The sequence below is a fragment of the Artemia sp. Qi Xiang Cuo genome, chromosome 20 (genome assembly GCF_049724085.1).
Source record: "Artemia sp. Qi Xiang Cuo chromosome 20, ASM4972408v1, whole genome shotgun sequence".
Classification (NCBI taxonomy): domain Eukaryota; kingdom Metazoa; phylum Arthropoda; class Branchiopoda; order Anostraca; family Artemiidae; genus Artemia; species Artemia sp. Qi Xiang Cuo.
This window is the reverse complement of record NC_142813.1, coordinates 32,457,470-32,479,474: the sequence shown is the minus strand read 5'-3', so window position 1 is coordinate 32,479,474 and position 22,005 is coordinate 32,457,470. Positions and strand designations below refer to the sequence as shown.

Sequence of the window (22,005 nt, the reverse complement as noted above, 5' to 3'; positions counted from 1 at the left end):
ACCTTTAATGCTCATAGCTTGCATTGAATGTGCCCATGAAAGGAGGAAGATCACCAAGGAAGTAATCATATTAGAATCAACTCGCACCACCAAATTCAAGGTATCAGGCTTCCTATAGTAAAAATGTCAATCTCCTATATACAAAATGCGTACCGATTGTGCTCTGTAACTCTTCTTATTAATTGTATTGTTTTTGTTTTCAGGAGTAATTCTATCGAGCCAGCAGGGGGAGGGGGTTACAAAATAGTTACAATTAGAGTTGTTAAACTTAATTCTATTTTATTTTCACCCACGAGTTATCTTATCAAGCTATAGGTAACAAAAAACCCAGCCTTTGGTAGCATCATTTAGTAAGCACTAAAAATAATACAGACATGAAATGTGGTCAACAGGAAAGTCTAATCTTAGTTGCATTCTGTAACTCTAAGTTCCGGGTAGAACAGCCATTATGCTGATGCGTCATTTGACTCTCTTGCCTTTAAAAGATACAAAGAGCATTAGTCCAACTCTTGATTGTGGCAATTACTGCTCATTTTAAGTTCTACTTGATTAGTCATTTTAATTCCTATTCGTTTCAGAATTTACATAGTCACCTATAGTAGCACCTGTCTTCTTTATATTCGATGTAACAATATTTTTTTTATTTCTTTTCGTTTTAGGTTTCATCTTTATTGATAGTATTATATTAATTCAATCTTTTTAATTAAAATCAAGTTGCCATCAAGCCATTGGCCAATTCGAGACAAAACCAAGACAGGAAGTCTCAGTGAGAGGCAAAGCTGGCATAAGCCTTTTTCAGGATTGTATAAAAAATGTCATTTTCACTTGTTGTTAGATTTTGTCTAACAATCCTAGGGTACGCTAAGATAGATAGCCAGCCATAGAACTAAGGGATGATCAAGATTTTTGGTTTGATTCATGACAGACAATGTCAAATGGACTTGTATGCAAAGGGAGGGGGGCAGGTTGACCAAATTTTAGAATTGACACATGACCGTTAAGTCTCCTTGAAATGCAGGCCAATCAGTGTCCAGTCCGAAGTCTAACAGGGCTCACCCGCCTGCATAGAGTGTCAGGCCAGGTTTAGCACCCAATTCATAAGCTCAAACAAAATGGCTCTTCACTTTTCCCTAAAATTCTTTTTTGGAATACATTTTTCAAATTTATAGAAACAAAGAACAAACATTTTGCATTATAACTTTTCATGGGCTTCCTTAAATAAAAAACTGCCTTTAGTTTTTAACTATAGACTTATTATATTCAGTAAAACAATTAGGTTATTTTCTATGCGAAAAAGAGAGCAAACTTAAGACATGCTACTGGCTTAAACAGCAATCATGAACATGATCCTTAATCCTGTAGCTATGAGGACAGCCATTATTATAAGATGAATAAATAAATAAAGGGTATAGTCAACTGAGAGTAGAACAGGGGGCATTAGTCACACCCATCTTTTGTTAATATATTCTAAACCTTACACAATTTTAAACGGGAAGGAGATATATGTGACAACAATGGCAAAACTGCCAGACCAGCACTTAACTAGTAAAGATCAAAACAGGAAATTCGAATTATATATTTGAGTTTCTCATAAACAAAATCAATCAAGTAATATCCAAAACAAGGTAAGCAGTCATTTTAAACATGAAAAACTTTTATAACTCGATTCACCTTCCTGTTACAGGCCGGACACTTAGACATTTTTTTAGCACACATGTAACAGTACAAAATATGACCACTTCGTCCATGAACAAAGACGGCATTTCTTGGCCGTTCAAAACAAATTCCACAAAGACTCTCTGTAAAATAAAATATAAACAATTCAAATCACTGAAAAAGGAGTCTCAAAATGTGAATTTGACCATCCAAATCTTGCAGTAACCAGGCATAGTGTCTAAGATATTGACAGAGATATAGGGTATACACAGACATTCCATAGCCTTGACCCCACCTTCAGCCAAACTACTAGTATAAAATAATTACTATGTCCGGTAGTCAGACTGTTATTAAATATGGTCTAGAAAAAGACATGACCATCACCCTTGGCCAACTTAAAGAACTCAAACATAAAGAAGAAGAAGATCTAACAATAATGTATTTACATTTTTGACCTTATAAATGTTCTAGTCCGTCCTTTGAGAGGATTTGATTATTATTTTTGTCTTTCTTCTCAATTAATTCCAGTGTAAAATCGTTGACGCGTTTTAATCTATTTATCACTTGCATGACGTAATATAACATACAGTGAACCTAATAACTATTGACCGAAATGATGGAATATTTAGTAAAGTCATGGTCACTCCCACTTGTGATTTATCATCCCAAGTCGGGTAGTTCCCAAAGTTCATGAATTTTTCCCCAGTTAGCTAAAACATTGGCCACCAGCAGCTCAGTAGGTTGAAACCAACAAATATTCACTGTATTTTTAGCTTCACAGGTAGAATATTTCATTTCTTCAAGAATTCTTTTTCTTAATTATTTTAAAATGTCCTCTTTGTGGTTTACAAATAGAAAGAAAAATATATAAAAAGCGGGAACAATTTTGTAACAAGAAATGAAGTATTTTTCCTACATGATCAAAAAATAATAAAATAGAATTGGTCTTTTGCCACGCGTAGGATATACGTAAATAATTTCTTAGACGACACTACCTTTCCATATGCAAATTATTATTTCCTCTTTGTTGTGTTTCGGGAAGGAGGATGAAACCACAACCTCTCCGTTCTATTCTCACACTTCTAAACTAAAGGAAGAGCAACACCAATAGCATTGGATACTTGAGGGTGCTAGGATTAGATTGCCATTAAAGCTTTTTAGTTACCAAATGATCATTTTGTTTTGAATGCAAGTGTTTTCTGTTTTACCCAATGGGAAATTTCAGTTATTAGAGTTTAAAAAGCAGAAATAAAGTTACTTTTTAATTTTCTTAAAAAGTATCTTAGCAACTGTAGACAATTCGTCTCATTATTGTTATTTTTGTCATCAGAATACTAAGTCCTTATTTCTCACAGGAACCCATACTGTTCTGATTTTCCTTTTAAAACCCAGGCGTAAATACGAAAAAAAGACCAGCTTTCGTGCAACTCACTTATAAGGTCACTTGTTTGACATGCACCAGTTTTACGCATCTTTATTTGGACTCGCTAAAATCATCGTTATATGCATAATTGTAAAATCAATAATCGGAACCGTTCAAAGAAGAGGGGCAAGTTGCCCTAGCTGCAAAGCAGCTAAATGGTGTTGAGACAAGGAATCAAAAAGGTGGTTGAGTGAGCCATTTGCCAGTTCACATAAAATTTTTTGCGGGGAGGATTTGTGTGCCGAGGTTAATCTTGCCCTGAGCACCACCACTTTTAGGAACAATCCTTTTGTTAGTTTGCTCTACTGGCTCATATTTTGCCCAGGTCTGTCTTTAAACTCAGCTAAAACTAGAAGGATTATTTGTTTCTTGCAAGACAATCCAAAATGTAGAAACTCAACTAAGAATAGTCTTTCTTTTCAAAAAGATTTATGAGCTTTTTTATACAAAAGGCCTATATTGGCTCTTAGTTGGTCAATATTATTCAGCCGCATTTGTACTATTTTAGACAATAGTCTTGAAAATTGAAATATTTTAAATGCATCGTTCTATTATAATAAAACATGGTTAAATATATATTGAATCTATTTGCCAACTAATACAACTACAGTAATCCCCGATCTTCTCACGATTACAGACTATGTTGTACCAGTACTTATCAAACAGTCGCATGGGGACTTTAAAAACTTTGACAGATTAGGACCAATCTAAGAGCATTGACGTTTCAGAAAAGCAGAAGGCACGGGTCCAAAGACACCTCACTATTGTCACTTCACCTAGAATATGTTTTCTTGAAACGAACAGAAATTTAAACCGATCACAGCAAAACGTCACAGGAAAACACTACCAACAAAGTAGTGTTAAGTGCCCGAGCAATCTTATTACGAAACACAACTGACTGTATATAGGACGTTTAAAACACCAGGTACATAAGCTCGAAGAATCACTCTATAACGTGGCGGGCACCGTAGCTCGAAAGATCACTCTATATCAGAACAGCATTGGCACGTGAAGTGCAGACCGCGAAACATGAGGAGAATCCTCCACCAAAAATCTTCGGAACTACTTGTATATCCAATCTCCGGGGATGGAACTTAGACCTTGAACTTATTTGAAAATATTTTTAAGCTCAACAATGAGAAACAAGGAATCCAGAAACTTCTAATAAATAGAAAAGGCTTCAAATAGAGCTGGAGTTAAACTCCTGAAGCCACCAATCACTAGAGAGCGGATAGGAAAAAAGAAGAAGAAACCTTATACAATATGCAATCTTTTTCTAGGTAAGACTTCAACCAAATACTACTATTAAAAATTTACTATTCAAAAACTCATAAATAACCTATTCAAGACTCTTTACGCCCCCCCCCCCTTCAAGTTCAGATTTTTCCTTCTGACTTATTCAGAAATTTCATTCGTTTCCAAATAGATGGCAAAAAAGCACAATCTTAGTCAATCTGTCATCCTTCATCCGTAAGATGTGGCCCAGCCATCTTAACCGTTTTTTATTTACAGCCTTAGAAAGAGGAACCGAAAAAGATTTTCGTAGAGCTTTGTGGATGATATATGGTCAGTGAAATTACTTAAAACCATCTCAGACAATTTCTCTAGAAAATATTTAACAAATCTTCCTAAGCCTTTCAAGACCCCACGTTCCAGAATCATATTTGACCACTATCAATACCATGACTTTCCATATTCTAATCTAACTTTACAGATTGATCTTAATATTCTTCCAAACTTTTTTTCAACAAACTCTACACTCTAAGTTTTGGTAGAAACTATAAAAATTTTCATTTTGGTATGATTTATATGGCTTGCATAAAAAGGAACACTACCTGTGCTTTCTTTTAAATTAATTGAATCTTGCAAATGAGTTAGACTGGATACTTTGCTTCACCTTTGTAACAGCATTTTGAGTTCAAGTCCATGACTTTTACATGAATGCTATTGTGTTTTTAACAAAATCTTTACTGTTCAAGAAAGCTTAGGCGGAAAGTTTGGAACAGACCAAGTTCGGTAAGGGAGCTTTAGTATGTCAATATTCCATTCTTATGAAGCTAAATTGACAAAAAAAAGGTTTAAAGGCACCATAACCTTGAGCAAAATAGCACTCAGTTTAAAAAACAGTGTAATTAAGATAACAGTATGTTTTTCAATGAAAAATTTGCAATCATATTAAGTTCTAAATAATACTCGTTGAATATCGGCTGTTCGGATGGCTAGCCCACGTAATAGAAAACTGTTTCCCAGACACACAATTACAAGGGTTTGAAGTTAGTGCCTTATGGAGCCTACCAAAATAAATACTAGGCTGTGAAGAGAAAATTAAATCAAACAGTTCGTGGTAACGAACTGTAAGTAAGGAGCGACCCGGCTCAATGGTAACCGAAACTCTAGAAAACGGGTTTTTGATACCAATAGATATATCAAAAGAATCAGATTTTAATGCTGATTTCAAATATATAACTTTCATTAAGTTTAGTGCTACCCATCAAAAGTTACGCGCCTGAGAAAATTTGGCTGATTTTCAAAAAAAGGGGGGAAGACCCCCTAAAAGTTATAGAACCTTAATGAAAATCACACCATCATATCAGAGAACCCTACTGTAGAGTTTTCAAGCTCCTATCTACAAAAATGTGGAATTTTACATTTTTTGCCAAAAGAAAGATCACGGATGCGTGTTTTTTTTTTTTTCCAGGGGTGATCGTATCGACCCAGTGGTCCTAGAATATCGTGAGAGGGCTCATTGGAACGGAAATTAAAAGTTCTAGTGCCCTTTTTAAGTGACCAAAAAAATGAAGGGCAACTAGGCCCCCTCCCACGCTTATTTTTTTCCCAAAGTCACCCGATAAAAATTTTGAGATAGCCATTTTGTTCAGCATGGTCGAAAATATGATAAATATGTCTTTTAGGGTGACTTAATCTCCCGAAGTTCCCAGAATTGGTTATTGGGACGTATACAGAAGTTTTCAGGAGTTTATTTTTCGGGTAGTGGGAGGGAAGGGTGGGTCGGTGGTTATGTTGGAGGATCTGTTCATGATGGAAGTTTTAATGGGGGAAGGAAAATTTCCCTGAAGGGGGCGCCGGACTTGCCAGCATTATTTATTGGTTATTGAGAAGTATACAACCATTTTCAGGAAGGATTTTTTTTTGGAGGGGGGTCTAGAGGAGGGGGTTACTCTGGAGAATATTTCCATGGAGGATGTTTCGTTGGGGGAGGAGACATTTCTATGAAGGGGGCGCCGGATTTCCAAGCATTAGAAATTAAATCGATCATTAGACGATCAGAAATTAAATAAAAAAAACAAGTTTTTTCAACTGAAATGTAAGAACTTAAAACGAACAGAAATTATAAGGTATGTGAGGGGGTTCTCCCCCAAGTCAATACCTCGCTCTTTACACTACAGTTTTTTTTAGTGCTTTCAAAAAAGCTATCTATTCCAAATAAACGGCCTTTTTGATTCAGGGGTTTGTGAATCAAATTTTTTTTTAACTTTTAACTTGAAAAGCGTGTTATTGACTAAGGGGAGAACCCCTTCATATACGTAATAACATATACGTAATAAAAAAAACATTAAAAAAACAAACGATACGGCTCAATAGTAATCGAAACTTTTAAAAACGGAATTTTGATGTCAATAAATGTATCAAAAGAATGTGTTTATAATGCTGATCCTAAATATATAAATTTTATTAAGTTTAGTATTACTCATCAAAGTCTACAGGCCTGAGAAATTTTACTCGATTTTTTAAAGAGTGGGGAAACATCCCCTACAAGTGAAAGAATTTTAATGAAAATCACACCGTCAGAATTCAGCGTATCAGAAAACCCTATTACATAGGTTTCAAGCTCATATCTGCAAAAATCTGCAACTTTGTATTTTTTGCAATAAGAAAAATATAAGAATATAGAATTTAGTTAAGTAATTTAATTTGTAAATACATCCATTTAGCAAAATAAAAGTAAAATTTTTATGCAAATAAAAGCTTCATTAACTAAAAAACTATAATAAATTAAATAAAAAAAACAAGTTTTTTAATCTGAAAGTAATGAGCGACATTAAAACTTAAACCGAACAAAAATTATTCCATATATGAAAGGGGCTGTCCCCTCCTCAACGCCTTGCTCTTTACGCTAAAGTTTGACTCTGTCTCACAACTTTATTTTTTAAAACAATAAAAAACTTTAGCGTAAAGAGCGAGGGGACAGCCCCTTTCATATACGGAATAATTTCTGTTCGTTTTAAGTTTTAATGTCGCTCCTTACTTTCAGTTTAAAAAACTTGTTTTTTTTATTTAATATATCAAAAGAACCGAGCTGGTAGATGGCACTTGCAGATAGCTGGAGGGCTAATGGGAAAGACTCTTACTGTACAGTATCTTCTTTTATGATTACCTCTTTTGGGATTGCCATGGAAACTGAACAAAGTTTACACCAACTTTAGCTTGTAACAAAACATTGATTTCATTTCTTCTGACATTTTTCACTAGTAGCTAAGAATAAATAAATTCAATAAATGCGCTTGCGCTTTCTTAACTTGAAATAAACCAATTTTAAACCGCAATCGATTTAAGACGCGTTTCAATCGTCCTAATTTATTATCAACCATTTTTTGGTAGGAACGTGAAAACATAACGTTGACAAACAGAAAATCATTCTCAATAATTTTTAGAGATATATGAATTGCAATGAAGTTTTAAAATAGAACACCCAAGCGTAGGTGAAGATTTAAGGCAACATTTGAATTATTTAAAAAAAACATAGAATTAAATACAAAGCCTTCATTAAATATAATTAAATATAAAGCTGTATTCCTTCATTAAATGAGAAATTCACAGGTTTTAATTTTATATTTCTAACTCTTCAAAGACTGCTCTTAGAATCCTAAACAATAGTTAATAAGAGTTTCCTTTAAACCCATGGAAACATATTTGTTGGTACAAATTGCGGTACATGTATGATAAACCCCCTACCGCTCAAGTTGTTCATTCATTGACGCATTATAGAACCGATTTTTTTGTAAGTTCTTTCAGCTTAGCGTGAGACAAAACAAAGCAAAGTAAGAGAATAGATGGAAAAAATATAATTTGGGCTATACATTAGCAAATTAGGGGGGTGGGGTAAAGTATATAAACAGTGTGAAGTTAGAAAACAATTCTTACTACATAATATGCAGAATAATTGTACCTAATATATTAGACATGCTGACCAACTATATTCTATCATTCCCCCCCCCTAATGTGCAAATATATAGCCGAAATTTGTTTCTAAAGTATTATATTTATGTTTTACTTTGGCATATTTCATTAGGATTGAGCGTCAGAGAAACATATTAGAAGAATATTAGTTAGTGCGTATATCACGCAAGTACCCAAATTGCTACTCTCGTTACCAAAAATTACCCTATAATCTACATTTATCCCTAACTTAAGAGAATTAGTTTTCTTAACACTAAAGTCCCCACTTACCCTTGCCCAATGAACTCAAAACCTTCAGAAATATTTTTATTTAAGGTACTTGGATGATCAGCATGTTTAAGTCTAAGATTTTTTTTTAGCTAATCGTTTGATATTATATTCTTTAATTGCATTTGCTACGAATTTCATCAAAGTATACATAGTTTTCGGTAGAGCGCAAATGGTTTGGCCTTTTAGACGGTTTGAGCCCCACTAATTTCTCTTAATTGTAAACCTTCAATAGCACTATGATTTTCTTTCCTTTTTGTTTATCTTATCAACAACAATGCTGCTGTGGATGAATAACACGCAATTACAAATACAGCTTGTTTCAGTAAAGGGGCGAATGTCAACCAAACCGCACTATAATTCTCTTAAAACCTTAGTTTAGAATGCACCATAGAGTCATTTAGTTATGAAGAAGATATTTGAGTATACATTTAACGTAATAACCGTAAGTTTTAAGCTAGTCAGGTTCCATCATTTACTGATATTACTTTATTTTGAATTATTGACCAATAAAACTTAAGTCTGATCTATGGTACTCAAGTTCGTACTTCTAATAATCACAATCATCCCACACAATTTGTTTTGTAGACAAATTATGCAAGCACCTCTATGATTACTATACTCCTTTTTATTACCTTTCTTATAAATGGGTTTATTAAGGTTATCCTGAAATCACTAGGTACTTCCCCTTTGTCAAATCTATACTTATCTCTGACTTCGTAATCAACACACCTTGCAAACACTTGTCATAATATCAGCTTCTGAAGCTTTATTACTTTTAGTTTTTTCTTAGTTACGCCTTTCCGTCCTCCTTTATTAATATTAAATAAAAAAAACAAGTTTTTTAAACTGAAAGTAAGGAGCGACATTAAAACTTAAAACGAACAGAAAATATTCCGTATATGAAAGGGACTGTCCCCTCCTCAACGCCTCGCTATTTACGCTAAAGTTTTTTATTGTTTTAAACAATAAAGTTGTCAGACAGAGTCAAACTTTAGCCTAAAGAGCGAGGTGTGGAGGAGGGTACAGCCCCTTTCATATACGGAATAATTTCTGTTCGTTTTAATTTTTAATGTCGCTCCTTACTTTCAGTTTTAAAAAACTTTTTTTTTTTTTTTTTTTTTAATTTCTGATCGTTTTTTAGTTAATGCAGCTTTTATTTGCATAAAAATTTTACTTTTCTTTTGCTAAATGGATGTCTTTACAAATTAACTTACGTAACTAACTTCTATATTCATATATTTTTCTTCTGGCAAAAAATACAAAGTTACAGATTTTTTCAGATATGAGCTTGAAACCTATGTAATAGGGTTTTCTGATACGCTGAATTCTGACGGTGTGATTTTCATTAAAATTTTTTCACTTGTAGGGGATGTTTCCCCCCTCTTTAAAAAATCGAGTAAAATTTCTCAGGCCTGTAGCCTTTGATGAGTAATACTAAACTTAATAAAATTTATATATTTAGGATCAGCATTATAAACACATTCTTTTGATACATTTATTGATATCAAAATTCCGTTTTTAAAAGTTTCGATTACTATTGAGCCGTATCGCTTGTTTTTTTTATTGTTTTTTTTATTACGTATATGTTATTACCTATATGAAGGGGTTCTCCCCTTAGTCAATACCACGCTCTTTACTTTAAAAGTTAAAAAATTTTTTTATACAAAAACCCCTGAATTAAACAGGCGTTTTATTTTTATTTTATATATCTTTTTAAATAAATAAAAAATAGTTTTGCTTTAAGAGGGAGTTTTTGACTTGGGGGATAACCCCCTCACATACGTTATAATTTCTGTTGGTTTTAAGTTCTAATATTTCTTCTTACATTTCAGTTGAAAAAACTTGTTTTTTTTTATTTTATTTCTGATCGTCTAATGATCGATTTAATTTCTAATGCTTGGAAATCCGGCGCCCCCTTCATAGAAATGTCTCTTACCCCAAAGAAACATCCTCCACGGAAATATTCTCAAGAGTAACCCCCTCCTCTAGCCCTCCCCCCCCCAGAAAAAATCCTTCCTGAAAATGGTTGTATACTTCCCAATAACCAATAAATAATGCTGGCAAGTCCGGCGCCCCCTTCATGGCAATTTCCCTTCCCCCATGAAAACTTCCATCATGAACAGATCCTCCAACATAACCACCGACCCACCCTTCCCTCCCACTACCAGAAAAAAAACCTCCTGAAAACTTCTGTATACTTCCCAATAACCAATACTATATGTTAACATTGGGTAAAGTTCATAACTTTTAGCCCTCCCTCTGGGAACTTCGGGAGATTAAGTCACCCTAAAAGACATATTTATCATATTTTCGACCATGTTGAACCAAATGGCTATCTCAAAATGTTGAATAGGTTATTCTGGGAAAAAAATAATCGTTAGTGGGGGCTGATTTGCCCTCCATATTTTTTTTGGTCACTGAAAAATGGCACTAAAAATTTTATTTTCAGCTTCAACGAGCTGTCCCCCAATGTTTTAGTATCCATTGATCAATGCAATAACCCCAGGAAAAAAAAAAAATAAATAAACACGCATCCGTGATCTTTCTTCTGGCAAGAAATGTAAAATTCCACATTTTTGTAGATATGAGCTTGAAAACTCTACAGTAGGGTTCTCTGATACGCTAAATCTGATGGCGTGATTTTCATTAAGGCTCTATATCTTTTAGGGGGTCTTCCCCCTTTTTTTGAAAATCAGCCAAATTTTCTCAGGCGCGTAACTTTTGATGGGTAGCACTAAACTTAATGAAAGTTGTATATTTGAAATCAGCATTAAAATCTGATTCTTTTGATATATCTATTGGTATCAAAAACCCGTTTTCTAGAGTTTCGGTTACCATTGAGCCGGGTCGCTCCTTACTTACAGTTCGTTACCACGAACTGTTTGACATATTGCTTCACCTCTGAAGTATCAAAAACTGGCTCATTATTTCCTATATAATTTCCGATAAGCTTAAAACGATTTAATATATCCTCAAACTGTTCTGGCAATCTCTCATTGGCACTTTTTTTTATCACTCATTCTTATCCCGGCCTTATCTTGCACTGAGGATAGTCGCGACTGAATACTTCCTCTTAATTTCTGAACATGCCCATGCCGTCATGCCATCTGGCAGCATTTTCATTACTAGCCCCGTTTTTTTCAGGCAGCCTCTTAACTCCATTTGACGCTTTAATGCCTTCTCTACTTCTCTTATGTTCCTTTTATTCTTGTAACATTTATCACTCGGAAACTACCTCTCTAAGACATCTTCTGCTACTTCACAAAAATATTTTCCTATAATTATTCCGTCCATCTTTTAAATTATTAAATTTTAAACCGTCAAATTTTATAACTTGAAATGCTCCTCTTTGACTTGATTGCGCTATCAAACCGGAATAAAAACTATTGATACCACTGGATAGAAGAAGTCAATTCAGGGACTCTTCCGTTATTTTCTCGGAAAATAAAAATTTATATCTTAAAGTAATCTCTTTATCAACGCTTAAAAACCAATAACTATTGTTTTAACGATAAGAACTTTTTGTTTTTCATTAAATGTTTCATAACGGTACTCTTTCATATTTTACGAAAATTTGGTATTAATGTCTGCATTTCACTTTTTACCCTGAGGCAAAAGATCTGAACAACAGAAGAGTTTATCAACTTGAGTTCGTAACTAACCAATGAAAGACCTTGTAGATAATTCCAAATGGTGACAATTTTCGTTGATCATGTATTCATTTTTTTTTACCTACACTAACGCTTTTTGCTCAACTAACTTCTTTTCAGCCATCAAGTCCTGTTAGTAAAATTTTACTTTAGGTACTTTTGGCTATCTTGGAAAGGGGTTAGGCTAGGAAAATGAAGCTTTCATGGATGGGTCTACAGGCTAAAGTATGTCATAGGAATGTATTTTGAAGTACCTACCTCCACTCCTTCTCCCTCTAGAGGGTTCTAACCTTAGATAACGTTTAGAAATCTGTGTGTTATAAAAGTAAAACCTTGCAAAATAGATCTTCTTCTAAATGAAGTACAACAAAATTGTTTTCAGCTTTACAACTTTGCTCAATCCCAATTTATATGGTTGTAAAGAAATGTAAATACATTTCCTAAATTTTGAAAAAAAAAACATTGATAGGCTATGGCTTAAAATTCTTTTCAAATAACAGGAATTGCATTTTCAGAACTAAAGCCAGAGAAAAAGAAACTGATAACTGAAAATCAAGGTAAAATATTGTTTTGTCAAAATTTCAATAGGTATAGACCTATCATGTAGGTTAATTTCAGGATCCCCTAGAGGGAGAAGGAGTGGAGGTAGGTACTTCAAAATACCTTCCCAGGACATGCTTTAGCCTGTAGACCCATCCCTGAAAGTTTCATTTTGCTAACCTAACCCCTTTCCAAGATAGCCAAAAGTAGCTAAAGTAGAATTTTACCATTCTTTTTATTTTATTTTGTCATAAATTTATCTTTCTACGATCGTGAACATGTGTTTTTCCATTAGAAGAAATAATTCACTCCCATTTCAGTATATTAATTTAAAAAAAAACTTTTTCCACAAAATAAATTTTTCAAAGAAAAGTAAAGAACTCTATTAAACAAATCACGAGCAAAAATAAAATAAAATAATCTACCAAGCGTTAAACTATCACAAATCAGCATCAATAAATAAATGAAGCCAAAAACAAACAGAAATTACAATAAATAACCGAGTGTAACTCAAAAGGAACAGAAATTAAGATAAGTTTGGCTCAAAGCCCCTATGCCGTTCCAAGGCCAAAACAAAATTTACACTTAACTGAAAAAAATAGAAATGTTTATACTTTTATAACTTTAATAAATCAAATAATATTAACATTTTGATTACTAAATATCAGTATATGTATATTAAACTGACAATGCACATTCATTGGTATTTTTTTCAGTAAAGTGAAAAAATAAAGTGAATTTTTTTTTCACTAGCCATTTCAATTTCCAATCGAATGACCCCTTTTTGAAGTTTCTACGACAACGCGTTCTGTAAAAACCTTAAATGTCCCCAATGCATAACTTACAACTCTTGCTTTGAGGGCTGTGGGGGAGTGTCCTCCTCAAAAACATAATTGCTATCAGGAAATCACCAACGCTGAACAAAATGGCTATCTATAAATTCTGATTGGATGTTTTTGGGGAAAAGGTGGGCGTGAAAAGGGGGATAGTTGCCCTCAATCACTTTCGACTACTGCAAAGGGCACTAGACTTTTGAGTTTCCAATCGAATAAACCATTTTTCAAGTTTCTACGACAAGCATTTCAATAAAAGCTTATTATGTCCCCAGGGTATAACTTATAACCGTTGCCCTGAAAACTGTGGGGGGAGTGTCCTGCTCAAATGTATAATTTCTACAACTTTATATTGTGAGGAACAGAATGCCTGTCTCAAAACTTTGATAGAATGTGTTTGGGGAAATTGTGGGTGTGAAAGGGTTGTTATTTGCCTACCAATCACTTTCGACTATTAAAAAGGGGACTAGCAATTTCAATTTCTAATCGAATGATCCCTTTTTGAGTTTCTTCGACAACACGTTCTATAAAAACCTTATATGCCCCCAGAGCATAGCTTACAACCCTTGCCCTGAGGGCTCTGAGGGGGTTGTTGTCTTCAAAGACCTAATGTACAGAACTTAAAACTATGTTTAATAAAATGGCTATCTCAAAATTTTGATTCGATGTGTTTGGGGAAAAGGTGGGCGTGAGAGGGGGGTTAGTTGCCCTCCAATCACTTTTGACTATCAAAAAGGGCACTAGCCCATTCAATTTCCAATTAAACGAGCCTTTTTAGAAGTTTCTACGACAACGCCTTCTATAAAACCCTTATATGCCCCCAGGGCATAACTTACAACCCTTGCCCTGAAGCTATCTCAAAATTTTGATTGGATGTGCTTCGGAAAATGGTGGGTGTGGAAGGGGTGTTAGTTGCCTTCCAATCACTTTCGACTATTAAAAAGGGCACAAGCTACTCCAATTGCCAATTGAATGGGGCCCTTTTCAAAGTTTCTACGACAACTTCTTCGATACGAGGTGCCCTGCTCTAAAGGAAAAAATAATGAATAATATATGGTACCGACATTGTTCTCATATGGCCTCGTGACATAACTTAAGATCCTTGCTCCGAGGGTTGTGGGGGAGTCCTCCTAAAAAACATATTTTCTATCTGGAAATCAACTACGCTGAACAAAATGGCTATCTAAAACTTTTGATCGGATATGTTTGGGTAAATGGTGGGCGCGGAAGGGGTGTTAGTTGCCTTACAATTACTGTCGACTATTAAAAAGGGCACTAGCCATTTCAATTTCTAATCGAATGAGCCCTTTTTGAAGTTTCTACGACAACGCGTTCTATAAAAACCTTATATGCCCCCAGGGCATAACTTATAACCCTTGCCCTGAGGACTTTGAGGGGGTTGTCATCTTCAAAGACCTAATTTACAGAACTTACAACTACGTTGAATAAAATGGCTAAATCAAAATTTTGATTGGATGTGTTTGGGGAAAAGGTGGGCGTGAAAAGGGGTTTAGTTGCCCTCCAATAACTTTCGACTATTAAAAATGGCACTAGTCCTTTGAATTTCCAATCGAATGAGCCTTTTTTAAAGTTTCTACGACAACTCGTTCTATAAAAACCTTATATGCCCCCCAGGGCATAACTTACAACCCTTGCCCTGAAGCCTGTGGGGAATGTCCTCCTTAAAAACAAAATTTCTACGACAACTTCTTCGATACGAAGTGCCCTGATTTAAAGAAAAAAATTATAATAAATCATACATTGTGCCAACATTGTTTTTATATGCCCTCATGGCATAACTTAAAACCCTTGCCCCGAGGGTTGTGGGGGAGTGTCCTCCTCAAAAACACATATTTTCTGTTTAAAAAGAAACTACGCTGAACAAAATGGCTATCTCAAAATTTGGAGTAAATATGTGTGGGAGAACGATGGGCGCGGGGCGGCTAGTTGCCCTCCGATCACTTTCGGCTATTAAAAAGGGCACTAGCTCTTTGAATTTCCAATCGAATGAGCCATTTTGAAGTTTCTACGACAACGCATTCTATAAAAACCTTATATGCCCCCAGGGCATAACTTACAACCCTTGCCCTGAGGTCTGTAGGGGAGTTTCCTCCCTAAAAACATAATTTCTATCTAGAAATCAACTACGCTAAACAAAATGGTTATCTCAAAATTGTGATTGGATGTGTTTCGGGAAATGGTAGGCGCGGAAGGGGTGTTAGTTGCCTTACAATCACTTTCGACTATTAAAAAGGGGACAAGCCACTCCAATTTCCAATTGAATAAGCCCTTATCGAAGTCTTTACGACAACTTCTTTGATAAGAAGTACCCTACTCTAAAGGAAAAAATAATAAATAATACTTTGTGTCAACATCATTCTTATATGCCCCCAGGGCAGAACCTAAAACCCTGTCCCCGAGGGTTGTGGGGGAGTGTCCTCCTCAAAAACATATTTTCTATCTGGAAATCAACTACGCTGAACAAAATGGCTATCTCAAAATTTTGATGGATGTGTTTGAGGGAATGATGGGCGTGGGGGGGGGGGGGGAGTTGCCCTCCAATCACTTTCGACTATTAAAAAAGGCACTAGCCCTTTGAATTCCCAGTCGAATGAGCCATCTTTGAAGTTTCTATAAAGTTTGCTTCTATAAACACCTTATGTGCCCCCAGGGCATAACTTACAACCCTTGCCCTGAAGGCTGTGGGGGGAGTGTCCTCCTAAAAAAAAAATTCTGTATGGAAATCAACTACGCTGAACAAAATGGCTATTCCAAAATTTTGATTGGACGTGTTTCAGGAAATGGTGGGCGTGGAAGGGGTGTTAGTTGCCTTTCAATCACTTTGGACTATTAAAAAGGGCACAAGCCACTCCAATTTTCAATTGAATGAGCGCTTTTTGAAGTTTCTACGATAACTTCTCAGATACTAAGTGCCCTGCTTTAGAGGGAAAAAATAATAAATAATACTTTGTGTCAACATCGTTCTTATATACCCTGAGAACATAACTCAAAACCCTTTCCTCGAGGGGTGGGGGGGAATGTCCTCCTCAAAAATATATTTTCTATCTGTAAATCAACTAAGCTGAACAAAATTGCTATATCAAAATTTTCATTGGATGTGTTTGGGGGAATGATGGGCGTGAGGGGTGGGGGGCTAGTTTCCCTCCAATCCCTTTCGACTATTAAAAAGTGCACTAGCCCTTTGAATTTTCAATCGAACTTGCCCTGAAGGCTGTGGGGGAGTGTCCTTCTCAAAAACATAATTTCTATCTGGAAATTAACTACGCTGAACAAAATGGCCATCTCAAAATTTTGATTGGATGTGTTTCGGGATATGGTGGGCGTGGAAGGAGCGTTAGTTGCCTTACAATCCCTTTCGACTATTAAAAAGGGCAAAAGCCACTCCAATTTCCAATTGAATAAGCCCTTTTCAAAGTTTCTACGACTTCTTCGATACGAAATGCCCTGCTCTAAAGAAAAAAAAGATACATTGTGCCAACATTGTTCTTATATACCCTCAGGAAATATATTACAACCCTGGCCCTGAGGGTTGTGGGAGAGTGACCATCGAAATATCGTGTTTACAGCCTTAATCATAGCAACATTTAACGAACTGGCTATCTCAAAATTTTGGTTATATGTGTTTGGGGGAATGATGGGCGTGGGGGGGGGGGGCTAGTTTCCTTACAATCCCTGTTGACTATTAAAAAGGGCATTGGCCCTTTGAATTTCCCATCAAATGAACATTTTTTTAATTTTAAACGACAACGCCTTCCATAAAATCATTACATGCCCCCAGGGCACAACTTACAACCCCTGCCCTGAGTGCTTTGGGGGAGTGTCCTCCTCAAAAACACAATTTTTATCTAAATATCAACTATGCTAAACAAAATGGCTATCTCAAAATTGTGATTGGATATGTTTCGGGAAATGGGAGGCGCGGAAGGGGTATTAGTCGCCTTCCAATCACTTTTGACTTTTAAAAAGGGCACAATCCACTCCAATTTTCAATTGAATGAGCCCTTTTCGAAGTTTCTACGACAACTTCTTCGATACGAAGTGCCCTGCTCTGAAGGAAAAAATTAATAAATGATACATTGTGCCAACATCGTTCTTATATGCCCTCAGGGCATAACTTAAAACCCTAGCCCCGAGGGTTGTGGGGGAGTTTCCTTCCTCAAAAACATATTTTATATCCGGAAATCAACTACGCTGAACAAAATGACTATCTCAAAATTTTGATCAGATGTGTTTGCGGGGAATGATCGGGCGTGGGGGGGGGGCTAGTTGCCCTCCAATCACTTTCTATAATGAAAAAGGGCACTAGCCACTCCAATTTCCAATCCCTGTCTAAGCAGGGGCAAAAATTCACAAGAATTTAGGGGAGGGGCAAGGATCTTCTCATTTTTGTAGGGATAGTCTATGAGGGACATATGTATTTTTTCGATTTTTAAAGCAAAAAATGAATTGTTTTCCTAAATATAAATGAGAAGGCAATTGCCCTCCTCCAATTAGCGCCCCTATACCTTCTAAAACAATAAATAGATTTTTTATGGGCCTATTTACTTCTCAATTCATTCCCATCTTATTTCTTTTAAGGGCTATTTTGAAGGACCTTTATAAATATTTGTTTAATTTTTAGTTTTGATAGGGTAACACATAGGATAGCTTTGTGACTTTTTTACTCGTTACATTTTTTTGTCGTCTAACATAGAGTAAAGATACGTATCTCATTACAGACTATCATAAACTCCCGAATACTATCTTATTTGTTGACAACTACTGCGTTTCAATGGCATTTAACTAAAATACACACTCGTGGCTGTTACAAGAATAATAGAAACATAAACTTACCAGAAGATGTGGATTCTGATTTCTCAATCCCAGAATCTTGGGATGTGCCTAAAAAGAAAATAGAAAACAAGGCTAACATATGTTTTATTTAAACTTTCTTTTATTAAGCATTCGGCTATTAAAGTTAGTTATTAGTTGTGGTTCTGGTGGTTCCACTAGCTAACCACATTCTTCGGCAACAGTTTTATTAGTGCTACAAGTAAACAATTTGTCTTAAATTCAAGAATGTCACCTTAGAATATAAGCTAATATTCTCGGTTCAAAACGCAAAGAAATAAATACGAAATTCCAAAGCAGGTTAATTATTAAAGGGAGAAATTTTCCCGTCCTTTCTATGTATTTTTTATTTTATTTTTTGCCGAACGAAAACAAAATCTAAAAAGTCAATTTTTGCTGGTAGGTAAAATATGTTTGTTCATCAACTTTATTAGCAACAATTTTTCGTTGGAGTGCAAAGCCATACCTATAAAGTCGCCAACTATTTAAAAATTCCAGTCCTTTTCCATGGACATCAGTATTAAAATATCCAAAATTGAATTACTGAAGAATTTCCGTTTTCAATAATGACCGATTGTGAAAAAAAAAACTGACAGTGTTGTTTGGATCTTAAAAAGTGATAAAATTACTGCACAAAGAATAAATATTTCATAATATGATTTTGCAAGCAGTGATTAATATACAGAAACAATTAGGCAACAAAATAAAGGATAAGGTTTTACAATTAAAAAAAAGTAATTTAGTCTAATAAATACAAAGATAAATTATCACTCTAACACAAATCAACTTTCAACCCAATAAGTGCCTAAGTTTCGCTTCCATTGATAATCGTATTGTTGAACACAACATTATAAATAATAGTCTAAATCCTCATAGTTAGTATTTTCAATTACATTTCGACAATAAAAATGTGAAGAACCGAAATACCGAGCAACGCTAACTAAACTCCTCAACTTATCTATGACTAAACTTCCCAAAGAACAGCGCCACCTAGATTCATAAAAAAAGAACACTCAAAATTAAGGTTTTTCAGTAGATTTGTTCACCAAGTCTAGAGATAAAAAAAAGTCCCTAGATATTTTCGAGACCACACATTTAAAAAAGTGCCTGAAAAAAATTAGTATTGGGGAAAAGGGGGGGGGTCTACAGACTTCCTGGATAAGTTCCTGCTTAATGCCATACGAAAAACCCACATATTCCCCATATTTGAGTAGAGTACAAAGTGTGCTCTAGCGATGTCTTATTTCAGAACATCTAGAATTATTTTTGGGCTGTACCATTTGATGTAGCTTGAAGAGTAGTATAAAGAGATCCCATTAACCCAATTCCGTCAAAATTTTCCAATCTAAAGTAAACATAAACGACCGTTGAATATATTTACTGTTGAGTACATTTTTGCTTAAGTTACATAAGCAATTTAAGAGATTTAGCTTGCTTGTAAATTTTATAGGATAGTTGAATTACTTTTGACCTACTAATTTTAATATTTCATAATAACAGATCAAATACGAAATCCATTGATTTTCTTCAATTGCTTTCTTGCAAATTTTATGAAAATGGACCAACACTCATTTTGCCTATCATTACTGATACCAAGAAAATAGCTTACTTGTACAGGGGTCATCCAAGCGTGGTCTCTTTGGCATAGGCCCATCAACAACATCATATGAACCGTCAACTGTATCGAACACTCCATCAACCATATCCTCAGATTGACTAGTAGACGGTAAGGACGTCATCGGAACAGGAAGTGGTAAGTCAATAGAAGTCATTGGTATAGGTAAGGTCACACAGATGGATTCAGAATGAGGTTTTTTCACAGCCAATCTTTTCTTCTTTCTCTTTGGTCTTTTCGGGAAACAGTCAATCTTACCCTAAAGGAAAGGCTCTGATGAATATTGAGACATTGTGTGATGTCAGTTGTTTTTTTTTATATATATTTTTTAGTTTTAGCATCTTTCAACTTTCTACATTAATGACGGCACCCGAATCTGACATTTTAGGTTGTCACATTAATGCTGGGAGCTTTGTAGCCAACAATTCTTCTTTCTGTTTGGTCTTTTTGGGAAGAATTAAGTCTTATGCTAAGTTTAGAGGCATAGGGAAGCCAATGAGAAAACAACGATTGGTACGAAAGGAAAAGTGTTCAAATGGAATACGAAAGAATGTTCCGAAAAGCACACATAATATGTACTTCCTTGCCAAATCCTCTTTTATTTTATTCGCTTTATATAGAGCATGTTTCGTTTCGTAAAAAAAAAAACCGGTGGTACTGATGAACAACCACCAAAGCTCGAACTTCCACGAGCTTAACAAATGAAAAGTATTCCTATTTCAAAAATGCTTGCTCATCTTTTGTCAGACACACAAAATCAACCGGTACCATAGGGAAACTAAAAAAAATTTCTTAGCCCCAAAACAGATCAGTAGTATGCAGTAAACTGATTCATTTTCCCATTGTATCGATCAATTTTGAGCGTTCATCAAACAGGCTATTAGCCAGAACGGAAAGTTCTGATGACTATTGAGTCATTGCATATTATCAATTTTACTTGTATTCTTCAATAGTGTTAGTATATTTCGACACTTCTTTATTAATTATGGCATTAAACATTTAAGCGTTATTCCACATGCTTATTCGATGGCTATTTCAAACAAATCTATCCAGTGCCACAAAAGTTTTGAACATAAGCTAAAAGGTCACTTTTTAAAAGTTCTACATAAATAAATGGTAGTCACGCAATTACAGGAATAAGTATATATATATATATATATATATATATATATATATCCCTGGAAGAATATATATGTATATATGCTTCCAAGAGTGCTATTTGGGATAAGTCACTGGGTCTAATTCATTCTATCCCTTCCTTTCAGGGTTGTCATTTGGAATACAATCATCGGATCTAATTCATTATACGCCTTCCTTCCTTTCAAGTAGGCTAAACAACGGAATATTTGAAAAAGCGGACCTAAATAAGTTTTATTTGCAGCCTTGTTCCTCCCTGGACCACTCTTGGTTCTTAGCCCATTCTCCTAATGCTAATTTTGATTGGCAGGTATTATGCTCTGCTCTATGCTTTAGAGCGAATGTGGTATTATTATTATTCTTTACCGCTCCTATGGCTGGATGAGCATTTGTTGCTAACTGTGGTAAATCACATCCAGAGGGAAGCTGGCATATTAGACAGATTAGTAAAACTTATGGCTCTGAAAAACTGATTAGCTTCATGTTTGAATGCCAAGGAACATATTATTACTGACTGGATAAGCAAGTTACATACCCTGGAATAATTTTCCGTTTCAAATAAACCAGTCTAACACAATAAGATATGACTTACCCCGAAACATTCTCTGCAAAAACTCATTGGAACAGAATGGAATCGTTTGCACTTAATACACACCCAATGCCGTTTTTCTGTTTCTGACTCTGAGCATGAATCAAGATTGTCGAATGTAGTTCGAATTCCAGTGCATATACTTTCCATGTCCGACTCACTATCAGCAAACACAGTTGACGCAGCAGATATATCATCTCTTATAGACTGGGTTTCCACCTGTAACAAGGATTTTTTACTTG

At 35.1% G+C, this 22,005-nt stretch overlaps 1 protein-coding gene across 2 annotated transcripts in view; it reads right to left on the bottom strand.

Annotated features, from left to right (window-relative positions):
- Positions 1 to 263: 263 nt before the first annotated feature.
- Positions 264 to 22,005, bottom strand: part of LOC148940108 (E3 ubiquitin-protein ligase Mdm2-like) — a 40,634-nt gene continuing 18,892 nt past the window's right edge. The window contains exons 3-6 of one of the 2 annotated variants that reach the window (XM_089106193.1): positions 21,767 to 21,982; positions 20,032 to 20,296; positions 18,426 to 18,473; positions 264 to 476 (exon numbers count right to left, since the gene is read on the bottom strand). In XM_089106193.1, coding sequence (XP_088962319.1) covers positions 460 to 476; positions 18,426 to 18,473; positions 20,032 to 20,296; positions 21,767 to 21,982 — 546 coding nt within the window. In that variant the 3' untranslated portion in view covers positions 264 to 459. Of the gene's footprint in view, positions 477 to 1,558; positions 1,800 to 18,425; positions 18,474 to 20,031; positions 20,297 to 21,766; positions 21,983 to 22,005 lie in introns of those variants that run through there. The other variant, XM_089106192.1, reaches the window with a different exon arrangement.